The following is a 19,085-nucleotide window of genomic DNA, read 5'->3' as shown; positions in this document are numbered from 1 at the left end:
CTGAAAACAACAAAGTTCCTATCTTTGAAAATTTTCCATAAATAAGTTTTTACTAAAACTGACCTTCTAATTAGTTTGTTTTGTTCTGAGTTCTACACATGTTCTTTTATTATGCCTTAACATGATCCCTGACATTTTTATATTTTCTTTCTCTAGCTATTCTGTTTGAATGTGTACATACAGTTTATTCTATTTATCCTAAATCAGAATTACTTGAGAAGGCTGCCAAGTGCATTGGAAGATTTGTTCTGTCACCTAAAATAAATCTCAAGTATTTAGGTAAGATGATTAGATAATTTTGACAGAAATTACAAAGACAGCTCTTGAAATTTGCTGGATATTTGTTTCCAGTCACTTTGTATAACGTAATCTTTGTTTCTAGGGCTGAAGGCTCTTACCTATGTTATCCAGCAGGATCCCACTCTGGCTCTTCAGCACCAGATGACAATAATTGAATGCTTAGACCATCCTGATCCCATTATTAAAAGAGAGGTAAACTGGTACTTTGAATAGTGTACGTGAAGTGTTATAACTTTTAAACTTCTTTTTTGGTATTATGGAGAGAGGAAAGTAGTAGTGTGTGTGTGTGTGTACACACATGTGTATTTTAACTTCTGAGTGTATTTTATTCTTTCTAGTAAAGTTTAAGGAACTTTTCTAAAAAGTCCTTGTGTCAGTATCTTCACAAATGTTTTTAAACTATGAGTTAGAGGAGTTAGGTTCAATTACCTGTATGGATTCATTAATATCTTTTTTGGTCTAAGAAGAGACCTGAATTCTATTTCAAGTTCTTTCTGTTAATGTAATTTAAGATGTAATTTATGATGATTAATATTTTTTTCATATTCTTAACATCTGTGAAGTGGGCTAATGCATTCCTTATTAAATATGTAGGAATATTGAAAGAATTAATAAAGATAACCCCTAAACGATTTGAACTTATTGGAAAGAATTGCTTCAGTGTCCATTTGGGTGCCTATATAAGTGTTTCTGTTAATTTTCATGTAAACAAATCACTCTGTGCCCTCATATTAAAATGGTATATGGGACCTAGTTAAGAAGAATGGATATTTTTATTTTTTATTTTAAAAATAAAGATAATTTATTGAACATCTAAATTACTTAATAGCAATGAGTTAAAAGTAGTTTATGCAAAGAATACTATTTCATTAAACAATTGTAATTTTAAAAGATAAGATTATAAATTTTCAATTTTAAAAGGTACTGTTTTTGACCCAGAGAAAGGAGTGGACTTATCCAAGGTCATACAGCCTGACAGAAAAAAAAAAAAAAAAAAAAAAAAAAAAAAGGTACTGTTTTTGAAATAAAAGTGTTTTTGAGAAATTGTCATCTACATATATATTTTTTCTTTTTGCATTTATATTTTTAATCTGAAAATTGTTACTTGCCTCAAATCTGGGAAGTTTGTAGATGGACTAATTTCTCTGTGTAGGCATGATAGAAGAGTGAGAAGGCACCAAAGGACAAAAACAATAATTATTTGGCTCTTCCACTTTGAACAAATACAGAGCATGTGTTTTCTTTGTGTGGTTGGCTACTCAATTGAACAGAGTTGACTTAGGTACAGTTTTCTTAGTGCTATATTTAATTATTGGGCCCTAATTTAAAAATGAGAGTCAATGGGAAAATAAATTTCTTTTAAAATTATCGAGTCTGATCTGTTTTGTCTATTACCTGCTGTGAGAAAAGTAGTTTGAATTCTTTTAGTATCAATAGTGCTCCAAGAAGGCACCTCAGGACTATCTGTTCGAATGCCACTATCATGTATAACCTCTGTAAGTAATTACATAGAAGAACTTTGGTCCTTGGGAATGGAGTGACCTGTTGTTTAAGACTGGGCTTCCCATTTGTCTGGTTTTATTACCTTTCTTTCTCATAGGGAGAAAGAAGGCAAGAAGGAACAAACATAAAAGACCTCTCTTGAGCCATGCAATTCCTAATGCCCTGTCTCATGCAATCCTGGAAATGCTAAATTGCATAGTCTTAGAGTAGGAAATAAATTTGGTATAATTATCTAAAAATATGTAATAATGTAGTTTAAAATCTACAGGGAGCATGTCTGAGACAGCTATATAAGTTGAACGCTATTAATGGAGGACCTGTGTATTTATGGATTTTAAAATGGAGTTAAGAATTAACTTAAACAGTTATCTTTTGTACTTGATATCCTGGCAATGAAGATTGAAAAATTACAAAGAACCCTTAAGATATTTTGAACAAGTTTGACAAGTAGAATATATGGAAATCTCTTGCAGCTAATGTTGTTGATCCTAAAATACCAGTAAATGATACTTTCTCAGTACTGCCCTTGGTCTCATATTGATTTCTGGGAGTTAACGATATTTTTAGAACCTTAATGTAGGGCCTCAGAAAGTGTAGCCAAATGGGAGCTTACTCTCGTACTGGTCTTCCTTTAAGAGGAAGCAAGAGGTATATTCCTGAGCATTGAGAAAGTGACTATAACATGGTTTTTCCTTGCCTGAGATTATGAACAGAGGCCTTGCTAAGGCTTTGAAGCACTTGAGCCCCCAGCCTTTGTCCATCTGTTGGAGGCCATTTGCTCTCAGCTGATGAACCCACTCAAGGGCTATTTTCTATTGTTTACGTAGTGTGGAAAATATAGTTTGTAAGACTGGATTTTCATGTGTGTATATATACATGCACAGACAGGCATAAATGATATAGGTTTAAGAAGCTGTTATATTTTTAGAAAACAGATTATAAACCTTTTAAGTTTTTAGACTTTACATGGCCTCTCATTTAGAAGTAGATTATAATTTTTATCGGTATCAAAAAGCTTTTAGACTTTGGAATTGATCATAATTCATTTTTTTTGACAGTAGATTCTACCTTTCTTAATTAAGTTCTGTTTTAGCTAAAATGTGCATTTCTTCAGCACCTATTAACTGCCCAGTTGGTCTATGTAAAAGTGGCAGAATCAACTGTATTATAAACCTATATATTGCTGTATTTACTGGAATTACCATGTATAGTTTTATAATGCTGTTTTTATTTCTTTCTTAAATAGACTCTGGAACTTCTTTACAGAATTACTAATGCACAGAATATAACAGTGATTGTCCAGAAAATGCTTGAATATTTACAACAGAGCAAAGAAGAGTATATTATCGTCAATTTGGTTGGCAAAATAGCTGAACTCGCTGAGAAATATCCTTTGTTTGGACCATACGTCATAAAATACCTGTAGTTACATAGTGACTCAAAAAAATTTTTTTTACTGTTTATTCATTTTTGAGAGACAGAGTGCAAGTGGGGAAAGTTCAGAGAGAGGGAGACACAGAATCTGAAGTAGGTTCCAGGCTCTGATCTGTCAGCACAGAGCCCGGTGCAGGGCTCGAACTCGTGAGCTGTGAGATCATGACCTGAGCCAAAGTTGGGCACTTAACCTAAGACTGAGCCACCCGAGCACCCCAGTTACATAGTGACTTTAGAATGATTGGTTTAGTTGTGGTCACTTGCAAATTGAGTTCAGAGACACACAATAACTTTTCCCATACCTGATATACAGGCCTTTCTTGTCAAAAACAGGAATATTTGTAGGCTTCCTAGTGGATGGCTTTTTTTCCCCTGATTCTTTCATTCAGTTGGTCAGTATTATGAGCAGAAAGATACAGGAACCTCTGCCTGATTCCTCTTTCATTGCCTTCTTATCTTTGACTTTATTTCATAATTAGTTTCTTTTCTGGTAAATGTTCTTGTTGTTTTACAGGGGGTCCTTGGGAGTAGGGATCAGCATGCTAAAATTTATCCTTTACGCTATTGTTTATACTGGAAATTGTCCCAGTAAGGTAGTTGGGAACGCCATTCACATGTCACTTTTCTTCATATTTGCTTTTTTTTTTTTATTATTTTTTTAACTTTTATTTAGTTTTGAGAGAGAGAGAGAGCACACAAGCAGGGGAGACAGAGAGAGGGAGACGCAGAATCCCAAGCAGGCTCCAGGCTCTGAGCTGGCGGCACAGAGCCTGACGTGGGGCTCGAACTCACAAATCACAAGATCATGACCTGAACTGAAGTTGGACACTCAACCGACCAAGCCACCCAGGTGCCCCCACATTTGCTTTTTAAAAGTCAGAGAAACTTTACAGGTCACAAAGATATTTCATTCTTTTTAAGATGTCTGTTATTTAAATCAAAGGAAGAATAAATGTACAATGTTACTCCAGTCAGTCATCTTGGAAATTGCTTAAATATAGTTTTCTGTGCCACGTATCTAGTGCTATATGTAACTCCAGGCAGCAGAATGATGGAATTTTAGAACTGAAGAAGAACAGGTTAGAAAAGAGATTAAATAGCTTGAGTAGACATACCACATTTAGTCTCTTTGAAGTGTATGTCATTTTCCATTATTTGTCCTTAGGCACCTGGAATATCTCTTTAAATTTTTTTCACACTTGGGGCGCCTGGGTAGCTCAGTAGGTTAAGTGACTGACTTCAGCTCAGGTCATGATCTCATGGTTTGTGGGTTCGAGCCCTGTGTCGGGCTCTGTGCTGAACGCTTGCTTGGAGCCTGGAGCTTGCTTCAGATTCTGTGTCTCCTTCTCTCTCTGCCCCTCCCCAGCTTGTGATCTGTCTCACTCTGTCTCTCAAAAATAAATAAATGTAAAAACAAAAGTTTAAAAAAATTTTTTTTCACGTTTATTTATTGGATGCTTAGTATGTACAAGGCATGGTGCTAGATGAAGCAACAAGAATTTAGTTTATTAAGTTTATTAAATAAGCTTTTACTGAACACCTATTTCACATAAATCTGGAGTATAGAACAATTTATTGGCAGAGGTTAAAAGTAAAAATACCTAAGTAGGATAGGTTGGGGGTTATTCTTTAAAAGGTTGATGCAGAGAAGGTAATAATAATACCAAATAAGTGGTATTTGGAAGTGTACTTGGTCTTAACACTGTGGACACATATGCCCCAGATAATGCATGGTTTATTCAGACAATGAATGCTGTGTTTTCAGTGGGAGGAGATGTTATGCATCCTGATATTCCCAATAACTTTCTGAGACTGCTAGCAGAAGGTTAGTAAATTACTGCATTCTGGAAAGATTTCAAAATTAAATGTTTTTATTACAGAGTCATTAAGAGTTTTTAGTGAAAGTTAAAATGATGTATCAATTTCTTTGTAGGTTTTGATGATGAAACAGAAAATCAACAATTAAGGCTTTATGCAGTTCAGTCTTATCTCACTTTACTAGATGCGGAAAATGTGTTCTATCCACAGAAATTTCTTCAAGTTATGAGTTGGGTGAGCAAAGTACATTAGAGCATAAATATTTATAACATTGTTTTTTATAAAGCCCAATACTAGCAATATATTTCCTTCAGAAATCATTTAATTCTACCCTGCTAACCCTTTTAGCTATCCATTTTCTTTCCCATTGGCTAGTTTGTCACTTAAATATCTACTTGTCTATTCATTCTCCCTTTCATCTCACTTGTCTACTGTGTGTATTATAGACAGTTGGTTAGGTATCTGTGTCTACAATACATTTGCTGTATTTTCTCTGTGAATCTGTGTTAGAATATGTGAATACTCATGCATCTGTGTTATGTTAGTTTTTCATTGCTGTATGTTAGCACAAACTTAGTGCTTCAAACAACATAAATTTATTATTTCACAGTTTCTGTGGGTCAGGAGTTGAGACCTGGTTTAGCCACGTCCTCTGCTTAGGGTCTCTGAGGGTTGCAGTCAGCTGGGGCTGCTGTCTCATCTGAAACTTGACTGGTGAAGGATCCACTTCCAAACTGGTATGGTTGTTAGAAGAAACCTGTTTCTTGTGGTTGTAGGACTGAGGGTTTGAAGTTCAGACTGTTGACCATAGGCTACCCTTAGTTCCTGGAGCTGCCCTCAGTTTCTTGCATGTGGGCCTCCCAACATTCCTCCTTGCTTCATCAAAGCCAGCAAAGGAGATTATCTCTTGCAAGATGAAGGCCAAATTTTATGTCATGTAATCATATGTAATTGCATACATACCATCACCTCTGTGTATCTTTGTTGTGCATGTGGGTGAGTGTTTCCTTAGGGGAAGCTTTGGTGGAGTACAACTGCAGGATCATAGCGTATGCCTCTTTTAATATTTTATAGTTTTGCCAAATGTTAGCATGCTAACTTGAATTTTACCCAGACTTTTATTTAAGAATTTTTTTTCTCATACACAGGAAAGTTGAAAGACTAGTATAATAAATATCTCTATACTTTTCATTTAGATTCCCTGTTAGTATTTTTAACCACCTTTGCTTTACTATATCTACATCTAGATCTACATAGAAGTTGCAGACATCATGACCCTCCAAAAAAAATTCAACATGAGTCTTCTAAGAATGACATTGTTCTGTCATAGAACCATTATTATACTTAAGAAATGTAACATTAATTCATTAATATCATTTAATATACAGTCCATGTTCACATTTATCCAGTTGTCCAAAAAATGTTTCTTACGGCTATTTTTCTACTACTACTAATCCTGGATCCCATCAGGGATCACAAATTGCATTTAGTTGTCTGTTTAGCCTCTTTTATTTTATATTGTTCCTCACTTTCTTTTTGTTTTCATGATATTGATTTTTTTGGATGAATACTGTTGATGTGCAGAATGTCCAACTTTCTGAATTTGTCTTATTATTTCTGGTTTGGTTAAACATTTTTAGGAAGAATACTATATCAACAATGTTATGTACTTCCCACTGTATCATCAGGACACATACCATATCAGTTCCCCAGTTACTAGTGATTTTAAGTTTCTTTGTTTGGTTAAGATAACCTTCAGATCTCTCCATTGTAAAGATGCATTTTCTCCTTAGTAATTTGTAGCTAATCTGTGAGGTGATTCTAAGGGGCTATGTGTCAACATCTTTTCCTTAACTATATTTCACCAGTGGTTTTAGTATTGATAATCCTTGCCTAAATGGGTTATTGTATTTGGCAGCTATTCATTTTTTTCCCTCCAAGAACATGGCATGTCACTCCATATATTTATAGTGCTTTTATTTCTTTCTGCAACATACAGATTCTGTGCAGGTTTTGTTAGATTTATGCTTAAGCATTTCAATTTCTTTAGAGCAGTAGTAGATATATTTTGTTTTTAATTTTTGTTCCCACATGTTTGTTGCTAGTTTATTCAGATACAATAGATTTTTTGTAGTTTGATCTTACATGCTGCCATCTTGCTGAACTCACTAATCTAGGATTTTTTCAATAGATTTCTTGAGACCTCATTAAGAATTTTTTGCATCTCTGTTCATGAGATTTTTTTTCTACCCTGTTGTTTTGGTTTTGGTATCAAACTAATACTAGTGTCATAAAATGAGATAGGAGTAGTCTTTCCTCTTCTGTTTTCTGGAAAAGTTGTGTTGAAGAGTATTGTTTAGTTTTTAAGTGTTTGGAAAATTTTTTGTTATCTTTCCTGTTACTGATTTATAGTTTGCCATTGTCACCAGAGGAAATACTCTGTGAATTCAGTTTGGTTAAGTTTTTTGATGTTTGTTTTATGGCCTAAGATACGTCTTATTATATGTTCTGTGAGTGCTTGAAAGGAGTGGGTATTCTGTTATTGTTGGATGGTGTGTTTGGTAAATGTTGATTAGAGTCTTTTGGTAATGGCATTGTGACACAGGTGTTGAGATCTCTGTGTGGCCTCCACTGACATTGTGGATGGGTGGCCTTGTAATGACTGAGCAGTGGTGAAAGCCCTGACTCTCCACAGGGCTTCTGACATCATCCAGTGAAGGGGCGGAGGAATCCCTCTTTATACCTGGGTAGATAGAGGGTATAAAATGCAGGCTTCCATATGTGATCTTCATGGACACTGCAGAGGAGTGGGCCTCTTGACAACTTGGTGGGGATGAAAGTCCTAGCTCCCTACTGAGTCTTTTCCCTTTTGAGGGAATTGGAGTGCCTCTTACAGCCTGGTAGGGGTGGAAGTCTTGGCTGTCTACTCAGCCTTTGGTGGTGTGGGTGGGTCTGTGGGTTTTTTTCTATGTGGTACTTGGCTAGAGTAGAGGGTTATTGTCTAAAAGTTTTCTGTCTTCCTGGGGTGCCTGGGTGGCCCAGTCAGTTAAGTGTCTGATTGTTGATTTTGGCTCTGGTGATGATTCCAGGATCATGGGATTGAGCCCTGCATCAGGCTCTGTGCTGAGCTCTCTCTCTCTCTCTTTCTCTCCGTCCCTTCCCTGCTTGCACTCTCTCTTCCCCAAAATAAATACATAAACATTTAAAAAATAAAAATAAATAAGTTTTCAGTCCTGGCTCTTTGGCTAGAGGGCAGGCTTTTCTTGGGGTCATTTTGTCTGTGCCCATTGCTGTTTCCAGGTTGCTGGCTCTCTAATACCCAGTCTGGGGTGTATGAGGCAGCAGATAACCCACTGTACTATCACAAAGTAGTTAGTAATTGGCCTTCTTTTCTCCACCTATCTGTGTCTTTTTATGTGTGTTTTATATATAACACCAAGGATTTTAGATGTACTTAATGGGAGGAATAGGGGAAAATGCATCTACTCTGTCTTCCCATTGTTATTATTTTTATTTTTATTTTAGAAAGAAAGAGAGAGAATGGGGGAGGGGCAGAGGGAGAGAGAGAATCCTAGACAGGCTCCACATTAGCACAGAGCCTGACACAGACCTTGATCTCCTGACCCTGTGATCATGACCTGAACTGAGGTCAAGAATCTGATGCTCAACCAACTGAACCACCCAGGCATCAGCCTCCAACCACCCAGTAATTTTTGAACTGGCTGTTAGATTACCAGCTTTTCTAGAGATACCTTTCATCTTCTTAAACCACTCAAAAAATTATCTTGCTACTTTAAGGATTGGATTTATTTATTTCTATTAATTTTTCCTCCTTTTCTTGTTACTAGCTGTAAATTTTCCCTTGCCTATCACTTCACCTCCCCTCCCGTTTTTTCCTGCCGGTGCCAGTGTTACACTAAAGACATGAAAATATTCCATAAATAGCACTTAGGAAAGATCTCACACCACATGAGTTATCAGTTTATTAATAATTTTTAGACCAGTAGGATTATGTATCACCTAAATAAGTTGTAAGAAAAAGGATATGTAACATAGGTCAGCCTTCCTCAGAGTTTCTTCTGTGGATCATATACATCAGAATCAGCTGGTGCTGGTTCCAGATGTGCACTGTGGATCCCGACCACAGACATACTCACTCTGGGGGTAGAACCTAGAAATGAAACACCTTAGGTGACTCTCATGCACACTAGCATGTGAGAACCACTGGTTTCAATGCTAATTGCAAAATAAGTAACAGAATGTGGAGGTGTTGATAAAAGGCAACAACTGAACTGGAAGTTCAGAAGAAAGCTCACTTGTAAAGTATGCTGCTTTATATTTTGTGAATGATAAAGATGTGGAAAATCTTTTGGTATTGAGTTCTAATTCTTGGTATAATTTCGACCCTAAAATATACAATTTTATCTTTAAGAATTTCTTCACCATGAGAATATATTTACTCTAGATTAAATTCACTCCAGCAGCAGCTACTTTGTTTGGAATTCCCAGTACAATTTGCTGTGTACAGATTTGCCCAGTACAATTTGCTTGATATTTCTATATGAACAGTCTCTTTGTTTTACTCATAGGTGTTAGGGGAGTATTCCTATCTCTTAGATGAGGAAACGCCAGAGGAAGTTATAACCAAACTCTACAAGTTACTTATGAATGACTCGGTTTCTTCAGAAACAAAAGCCTGGTTACTTGCTGCTGTTACCAAGTTGACACCCCAAGCACACTCTTCTAACATAGTTGAGAGATTAATCCAGGAATTCACCGTATCTTTGGATACTTGTATGAGACAGCATGCGTTTGAATTAAAACACTTACGTGAGAATGTGGAACTTATGAAGAGCTTGCTTCCAGTTGATAAGAGCTGTGAAGACATGGTGGTAAGGCATCTGTATTTTATCTTTGTAAAAATTGCATCGTCTCCAAACAGAATAATTCTTACCTTTGTGATGTATCTGGAATATATCAAAATATACTTTCTGTAACACTTCACATAAAGGTTGGAGTTTTTCTCACATCATATGGTAGAATTTGAGAGCTTCAATTCAGTAGAGCTCCTAAAGAGTTGGGAATAGATCAGTATCTCTTCCAGAGAACTGCACTGAAGCAGTTTATATCCAGTGGCAGTCTCTTTTAATATATGGTAGTTCAAGAACTAAATTTTGGGGGGAGCCTGGGTGACTCGGTTGAGCATCTGACTCTTGGTTTTGGCTCAGGTCATGATCTTGCGGTTTCGTGGGGTCAAGCCCCGCGTCAGGCTCTGTGCTGGCAGTGTGGAGCCTGCATGGGATATTCTCAATGTCTCTCTTTCTCTCCTTCTCTCTCTCTCTCTCTCTCTCTCTGTCTCCCCCTCCCTCTCTCTCTCTCTCTCTCTCTCTCTGCCCCCCTAAACCCTGCACTGTCTCTGTCTCTAAATAAACATAAAAAAAATTAAATTTTTAAAATCTCCTTTGAACTTCTCTAATATGCAATTTATTATTACTTTGGTATCTTTAAGAATGTAAAAAATAGTTCTCTATTGCATTTTGTCCACCTAGTGTCTAACTTCTTTACCACTTTGGAACCTGATCAACCACCTTCCTTGTCCTACCTAACTTTAAGCCACTACTCTTTCTAACCTAATGGGCTCAGTTACTACTCACCCTCTGAATATGTACTGATCTCTTCTCCAGACTGGTGTAAATTAGGAAATTGCCAAAAGGAAGCCAGATTTGTACAAATTTTTATTTGTTAGATGTCATATAGTTGAGAAAGAGGAGAGGAGGGGCAGCATTCCTACTAATTCTGACTCAGATTTTCATGACTTATATTCATTTTGAACCTCTTTGTTCATTAGTTCTTTCAAAAGCTCCTCAGGGGTAGACACCTTTCTTTCACCTTTGGTAGGAGGCCCAAAGACATTCATTGAAAAGGTGAATAAATATGCTATACATAATATTTTTTTTAAGTTTATTTATTTATTTTGAGAGAGAGAGAGAGAAGGAAAGAGAGAGAGTGGTAGAGGGGCAGAGAAAGAGGGAGAGATAATCCCAAGCCGCCCCTGGGCTGTCATTGCTGTGCCCTATGCAGGGCTCAGACCCACAAACTGAGATCATGACCTGACCTAAACCAAGAGTCGGACACTTAACCAACTGAGCCACTCAGGCTCCCCTAAATATGCTATACATAGTACAAAACTAGGAAATAACTCTTTTTCCTCTTTCCTCCAATGAAAGATTGAAATGATGACATGTCTTCATTTTGTAAGAACCTTTCCAGATTCAGAGTGTGTCATGCCACTTAAATATTTGAGATCTGTCTGTTCTTCTAATTATTGGAGCTGTTTGCATACAGTTGGCTAAACCAGGAGAGGCAGATCTGTGGCTTCTGAGGCCACCACTGCTATATCCTTTTGTGTATATCTCATTCTTCTTTCCTCACTTTTTCTTTTATCCTTTCCCCTCACTCTTTCTTCATCTCTTATTTATTTTCACTTATTCATTCTTTTGTACCTTTTTATTCCTGCTGAAATTAGGTAATTTTCCATAGATTTGTGAAAAGGTATTTTTAGGTAGAAAAGAATAGGATAGTTAAAGGCACTGCCAGGGTCTGAATAGTAGCCTTCCCCAAGATGTGCATACTTCATTCTCTGCAGTCTGTGTATTTGTTATCTTACATGGTAATAAGGACTTTGTAGATACGCTTAAATTAAGGAATTTTTGAGGGGGAGATTATTTTGGGTTGTCCAAGGAGGCATGATCACAAGAGTTCTTATAAAAGTAAGCAAAGAGTCAGTAGAAAGCCAACTAACAATAGAAGTAGAGATCAGAGTGATGGGGCCACAAGCCAGGGAATGGTGGCGCCTTTAGAAGCTAGAAGGGAGAAGGAACTTATCCTCCCTTGGAGCCTCCCAGAGGAACTAGCCTTGCCAACACTTTGTTTTTAGTCCCTAGCAGCAAACTAATACAGACACTAGCTCAGAGTGTAGATGTCTTCTCTAGTAGGTTAAAGTCTCATGAGGACAGGAGAAATGTCTTTCTTTGTCTTCATCATAGCACCTGACATGATGCTGTAACATACTGGATGCTCAAAAGTTTATTCTGCAGTACAATGAAATTAATAATAACTGCAGATGACTTTCATTGTTACATACTTAGCTGAGTGATTTGAATATAGGTGTTTTAGAGAGCTAGAGAGTTGGGTAACGCTAGTAGCATTTTTAGAACTGAAGTTCTTTTTTTTCACTTAAAAATTATTTTTAGGACATATGGATTGAAATTAGTTATGTGAATGTACAGTCTAGGTTTAGGGTAAAGTTTTGTAATTTCTGATTTTTGCTTCACTTTAATACAGGTAGATGCTTCCTTATCTTTTCTGGATGGTTTTGTGGCTGAAGAACTCAGTCAGGGGGCAGCACCTTACAAACCTCACCACCAACGTCAGGAGGAGAAGCTTTCTCAGGAAAAAGGTAATTTTCTATGGGTCTGTAAGGGACATCATTTTTTTTTTAAATGCAATTCATATTATAGTCATGTAATGTAGATAACTGAGGATATTTATTTTTGTTATCTCTCTTTAAATCTGCTTGTGACTTATTTACTCTGGCTAGGTCTTTGGATACCCAGAAAAAAAAGTTAGCCTAGAGGTATTCCCAAAGTCATAGGCTCCATATATTTAAATGCCTAAGATAGTCATTCTGGAACTTTGAAAGAACTTGAAGATGGAATTATCATGTTGGGTCACTGTGCTAGATGGAGGGCTGATAGATAATCACATGAGCATATCTACAGAGAAATTTGAGAAAAGAAGTCTGGTTACTGTGGACTAGTGAGTTTCATTTTCATTCTGAGCAGTGTTATATATCTTAAGTGTGTTTGAATGCTTCCTGTAACAAAATATCTTATCAGTGAAGTGAGAAACAGCTAAGAAAGGAAAGATTAACTTCAGATTTTAGAAATGTAGTCTGTCAGTGGAAGATGCCTGTCATGATTTTGGTAAAGAGGAAATCATTGAGGTGTTTGGATGGTGGATGGGAAGTATTTATATGAATAAAGGGAGACCATTGAGTATTATCTTTGTAGGAGTTCAGAATGTTAATACTGAAAAGTTCAATGCTGAAAGCTCTTTTTCTCCCTACTCATCATCTAATGATTTTGTCAAGTACTTTCCATGTTCTGTGGTAGGTACAACTAAATGATTGATCTTAAAATGATACCAGAAAAGTCTAAGTTGCAATTCATCCATCTACTTCCTTCTCCTGACTCTTCCTGCATGCTGTGATTCTCCTCCTGATTCCCATATGCACATGAGCTCTTGTAATCTAGTTAACTTTTAAAAATCTTTGGCCCTTCTTGTTATTCACCTCTATAAAGACTTGGGAAATTTTCACTAAAGAATGAAAAGAATGTGGCTTGAAGTTCATTCTCAACCTCGATCCTTTCCAGGCCTTCCTTAGATGACAGTGTTTAATTTTGTTGTCTCAGGTTTGGAATTTTATCTCTTTTCCATATGCTGTCCCCTTCTATGTCTAGTTTTTTTCTCTTTACTCTTAAACTATACCTCTGCTTTTGAATTCTTTCTGCTCTTTTGTTTAAACTCTATCTTTACTTGATCTTTGGCTTAAACTCTTTGTTTTTACTTGTGCATAGGAAACATTGCTTGAGTTCTTCACTTACTTTGTTAATGCAGAGGCTGGGTAACTGGCTGTCACAGATGCTATTAAAGAGTTAAAAGTGGGACAGAAAGTTAAACTCAGTGATTGAAAAGCTTAGATTTTTTTTTTCAATATATGAAATTTATTGTCAAATTGGTTTCCATACAACACCTAGTGCTCATCCCAAAAGGTGCCCTCCTCGATACCCATCACCCACCCTCCCCTCCCTCCCACTCCCCATCAACCCTCAGTTTGTTCTCACTTTTTAAGAGTCTCTTATGCTTTGGTTCTCTCCCACTCTAACCATCAAAACCCTAGAGGAGAAAGCAGGAAAAAACCTCTCTGACCTCAGCCGTAGCAATCTCTTACTCGACACATTCCCAAAGGCAAGGGAATTAAAAGCAAAAATGAATTACTGGGATCTTATGAAGATAAAAAGCTTCTGCACAGCAAAGGAAACAACCAACAAAACTAAAAGGCAACCAAAGGAATGGGAAAAGATATTTGCAAATGACATATCGGACAAAGGGCTAGTATCCAAAATCTATACAGAGCTCACCAAACTCCACACCCGAAAAACAAATAACCCAGTGAAGAAATGGGCAGAAAACATGAATAGACACTTCTCTAAAGAAGACATCCGGATGGCCAACAGGCACATGAAAAGATGCTCAACGTCGCTCCTCATCAGGGAAATACACATCAAAACCACACTCAGATATCACCTCACGCCAGTCAGAGTGGCCAAAATGAACACATCAGGAGACTATAGATGCTGGCGAGGATGTGGAGAAACGGGAACCCTCTTGCACTGTTGGTGGGAATGCAAACTGGTGCAGCCACTCTGGAAAACAGTGTGGAGGTTCCTCAGAAAATTAAAAATAGACCTACCCTATGACCCAGCAATAGCACTGCTAGGAATTTATCCAAGGGATACAGGAGTACTGATGCATAGGGGCACTTGTATCCCAATGTTTATAGCAGCACTCCCAACAATAGCCAAATTATGGAAAGAGCCCAAATGTCCATCAACTGATGAATGGATAAAGAAATTGTGGTTTATATACACAATGTAGTACTACATGGCAATGAGAAAGAACGAAATATGGCCCTTTGTAGCAACGTGGATGGAACTGGAGAGTGTGATGCTAAGTGAAATAAGCCATACAGAGAAAGACAGATACCATATGTTTTCACTCTTATGTGGATCCTGAGAAACTTAACAGAAACCCACAGGGGAGGGGAAGGAAAAAAGAAAAAAAGAGCTTAGTTTTTTTTAAGTTTATTTGTTTTGAGAGAGACAGAGAGAGTCACAGAGAGAGAGGGAGAGAGAGAATCCCAAGCAGGCTCTGCACTGTTAGCACAGAGCCTGATGTGGGGCTTGAACTCACAAAACATGAGATCATGACCTGAGCTGAAACCAAGAATTGGACACTTAACCAGCTGAGCCACCTAGGTGCCCCTGAAAAGCTTAAAATGAGAGGATTTTCTAGCTGAAAATGACCTTGGAATGTTTAGACAAGTGGTTTCCAAACATGGTTATGAATCAGAATCACAAAGAGTTTTAAAAAATGATAACAGATTTTTGCGCCGTACTCCTGTATCTTTTGCATCTGAATCTGTAAAAGCTTGGCTGTATGTACAAAAAGGTCTGTGGGAGATTCTACACAGTCAGCTTGATCCTGGTTATCAAATCAGCATTTGGAAACTGCTGATCAAGCCTGAACCCTTCACTTTACAGACAAAGAAATTAAGGTCAAGTTCATGCACCCATTTAATACCCGATGCATGTCAAGAACTCAGTTCTTTTGATTACTAATTAGCCCATTATTTTTTTCTATTGCACATTGATTTCTCTTCTATATCATTCATTTGGGTAACAACAAAAATTTATGTAGTTCTCTTTGGATTAAATGCTGTTTCCTTTGCAGGAGACAGTGGAGAGTGAGCTCTAGAACCAGAGTATCCGATTTCTTATCTGGCTCTATCATTTTTCCTGTTTTTGTAATCTTGGTTAAGTTCATGGCAAACTTTGCTACAGTTTCTGTATTTGTAAGATGAAAATAATAATTACAGAAGCTCACATTTATTTTTTATATGGCACTTTTTTATGATTTAAGGAGGTCCTTTAATGTTATAATCCAGACAGTCCGTAAAGATAAATAATGCCAGTTAGGATTAGGTATAGCTGCATAGCATATTAGAAAACAAAAGAACAATATAGGGTCTTATACAAGACAGAAGATTACTGCTCTTTCCCTTAAAGGAATTCCAGAAGTAGGCAGCCTGGGATTGATAATGGCTTCATGAATGTAAAGGAGGAAAGGGAGAGAAGAAAGATTTTTTTTTTTTCCCCGGGAAGATTCCTCCCAGAAGTTGTGCTCAGAATGTGTGCATAATTTCATTGGCCAGAACTCAAATTCATGGCAAAGGAGTCTGGAAATGTCATTTCTTTCTGGGTTGCCATGAATCCAGGGTTCTATTACTTAGAATCCAGGGTTCTATTACTTAGAAAGAAGAGGAGAATGGATATTGGCATCTGCTCCACCACAATATCGGTATGAATTTTTATGGCTCTGATTGAATTCATTTGGGTATACAGAGTCAAAGGAATCTGAATCTGAATAAACCTTGTTCTTTGTCAGTAAGGGATATTTCACTTTGAAGGGTCCATTAGTCTATTTGGCATAGGAATGTGCTTAAGAACATTTTGTTAAGGAAAAACACTATCTCTTCATTCATAGCTCATTAAACATTTTTGTCTGGGAGCAGCAATTTTCAGTAGACCTGGTTTATCAGTTGTCTTTCCTAATTGGATCCTAGTTTAGCTTCTCAGGGAGGTGAAAAGATAAAAATGAAGTACTGTTTGTCTTTTCTCAACTAATAGTGTGAAGACTGTAGTAGACCTTCAATAAATCATAGCTACTTTATTATTATTTGATTAAATCATCTTCAGTGCCCCTTCCAGTTTAAAAATTGTCATTGGATTCTAGTCTTCCATTATTTTATTTCAGTAGTGACTGGTAATTTTGATAACATCTGCTTTTTCCCCCCTAACTTTTGCTTTGTTTTAAATATGAACTTCTGTTATTGTTTTAAAATTCTAGTTCTCAATTTTGAACCATATGGACTTTCATTTTCTTCATCTGGCTTCACTGGACGACAGTCTCCTGCTGGCATTTCTCTTGGTTCAGATATATCTGGGAATAGTGCAGAGACTGGGCTGAAAGAGTAAGTTCTTTCTTGATAAAACTGAGAACATAGAGGAGTATTTAAATATTTTTAAATGTAGAAGGATTCCTGAAAGCTAAATTCTGCATAGCCTCTTGTTTCAGTTTTTCCTATTTATTGCTTTCAAGGTGTTGATGTTGTACAAGAGAACTTTTATTTTATTTATTTATTTTTTAATGTTTTTTATTTATTTTTGAGAGAGCACAAGCGGGGTAGGGGCAGAGAGTGAGGGAGACACAGAATCTGAAGCAGGCACTGTCAGCACATAGCCTGATACAGGGCTCAAATTCTTGAACCGTGAGATTGTGACCTGAGCCGGAGTCAGACTCTCAACCGACTGAGCCACCCAAGTGCCCCTGTACAAGAGAACTTTTAAGAGAGCTTGCTTACCTTCAACACAGAGTAGTGTACATAGGCTTTATACACAGTAATGACGTGTGTGTTATTACTGCATATTGTATGTGTATGTATGTATGTATGTTTGTATGTGTATTATACACACACATATATATATATGCACACATGTATACACATACATTTGTTACAGAAATATGTGAGAACTTACATACACAGGTGAATATGAGCATATTACTCTACATTCCTCATAATCTTCTTATAAACTGTTTCATTGGAAGATTGACAGAGAGATGAACATAAAATAAGATGACTGACTTCATTTAAGTAAATGTATACTTTGCTCAAAATGCTTTCAGAGCTTCTTTCCAGCTACCTGGAGAATTGGTGAAGACAGTTATCTAAATGTCTTATGTGGAGCCAAATCTTCAACCATTTTAAGTAGCTTTTGGTTTTCGAAATATAATAAATTACTTTTAGAAACATGACTAAGTTAAAAAAGTGAGATAATATATATAAGGTGCCTCATAAAATGTAGTGCATGGTAAATAATAACTGCTATTATTAATAGTGATTGTCATTGCCGTAGTTGTCATTATCCAAAAGCTGAGTTAACCAAATGAAATTAGTGATCTATCTGGATAACTGGTCAATATATTGATGTGACATAAAGTAATGAAAATGGCTTCCTTGTTTGTGAAGGAGCTTCTAAAAGATTTAAAAAATCTTTTTTTAAATTTTATTCCAGTGTAGTTAATATACAGTGTTATATTCGTTTCTGGTGTACAGTATAGTGATTCAACACTCCATATACTATTCTGTGCTTATTAAAAAATGTTTTGAGTAATGGCAGCTTTGTTGGAATAAATGTAATAAAATTTCAAAAGTGACAACTTTAAAAGATGAAATTTGAATTTTGAGTCCTCATATGTTCATTATGGAGTCAGTCAGCTTATTATATGTCCATTTTTGCATTTGTCAGTCTTCCAGCATGATGGTTATGAGAAGTACTTATCAGAAAAATGACACATAGATTATGAGGAATGTAGGGTGATATGCTGAATGAAATTCTCTTTCTTAGCCTCTTTTTCATTCTCTGTTGACACCCTTTTCTTTCCCAGACATTTAATTTTGGTATTCCAAGCATGGGGAACAGATATGATTTGTGAGCATTTGATGGTAGTGGTGACAGCAGTTAAGTGCCCTGAACAGAGAATTGCGGGATAAGGGAAGGAGAGGATAGAAACCCTCCAAACCCAGGGAGGAAACAGTCTCTTTTACCTGCACAACAGGTGACAGCATCTGTTTGTTTAGTACTGAACTAAGATCTGGGAGACTTGACAGGGCCTTGTAAATCCTGTATATTTACATGTACTTCTCAGAAAAATCACATTTGGCAGAGCTGCTAAGGACTTATACACTTGCTGTTTTATCATGAAATGGGACATGAGGGATGAATTTTAAATTTCTTTCCCAGGAGGACTACAGCTCACACATCATTTCAGATTGGGAACCTGTATGGTAATTGACAAGGCTTTAGGAGGAGACAGTCACTCTTGTCCAATCTCTGGCCAGCTGAGAATAAAGTAGTAGAAAGCCCAGTTTATAATTTCTTACCTTAAGCCCTATTTGGGACTATCTCAAATGGGGATTTCTAGAGCTGAGTTAAAGTGTATCCCTAATTTTTTGAAGGTTGCTTGGCCAGAATTTACATCTTTGTTTGAACGATCTGATTAAAAACAATACAAAAGTATATATGCCACATAATATCATGAATTATATTATTATTGTTAAAATCCAG

The 19,085-nt window shown here is 36.7% G+C and overlaps 1 protein-coding gene across 1 annotated transcript in view; it reads left to right on the top strand.

Moving 5' to 3' along the window:
* The window catches only part of AP4E1 (adaptor related protein complex 4 subunit epsilon 1), a 61,045-nt gene that overhangs the window by 27,274 nt on the left and 14,686 nt on the right, over window positions 1-19,085 (top strand). Inside the window, exons 9-16 of the mRNA XM_053224026.1 lie at window positions 157-279; window positions 383-492; window positions 3,050-3,178; window positions 4,939-5,062; window positions 5,171-5,289; window positions 9,645-9,947; window positions 12,400-12,514; window positions 16,807-16,930. Of these exons, the coding sequence (XP_053080001.1) occupies window positions 157-279; window positions 383-492; window positions 3,050-3,178; window positions 4,939-5,062; window positions 5,171-5,289; window positions 9,645-9,947; window positions 12,400-12,514; window positions 16,807-16,930 (1,147 nt within the window). The remainder of the gene's footprint in view (window positions 1-156; window positions 280-382; window positions 493-3,049; window positions 3,179-4,938; window positions 5,063-5,170; window positions 5,290-9,644; window positions 9,948-12,399; window positions 12,515-16,806; window positions 16,931-19,085) is intronic.

This window comes from Acinonyx jubatus, chromosome B3 (genome assembly GCF_027475565.1).
Source record: "Acinonyx jubatus isolate Ajub_Pintada_27869175 chromosome B3, VMU_Ajub_asm_v1.0, whole genome shotgun sequence".
NCBI lineage: Eukaryota > Metazoa > Chordata > Mammalia > Carnivora > Felidae > Acinonyx > Acinonyx jubatus.
The sequence above is the reverse complement of the archived record's forward strand: the minus strand, read 5'-3'. Positions and strand labels throughout refer to the sequence as shown.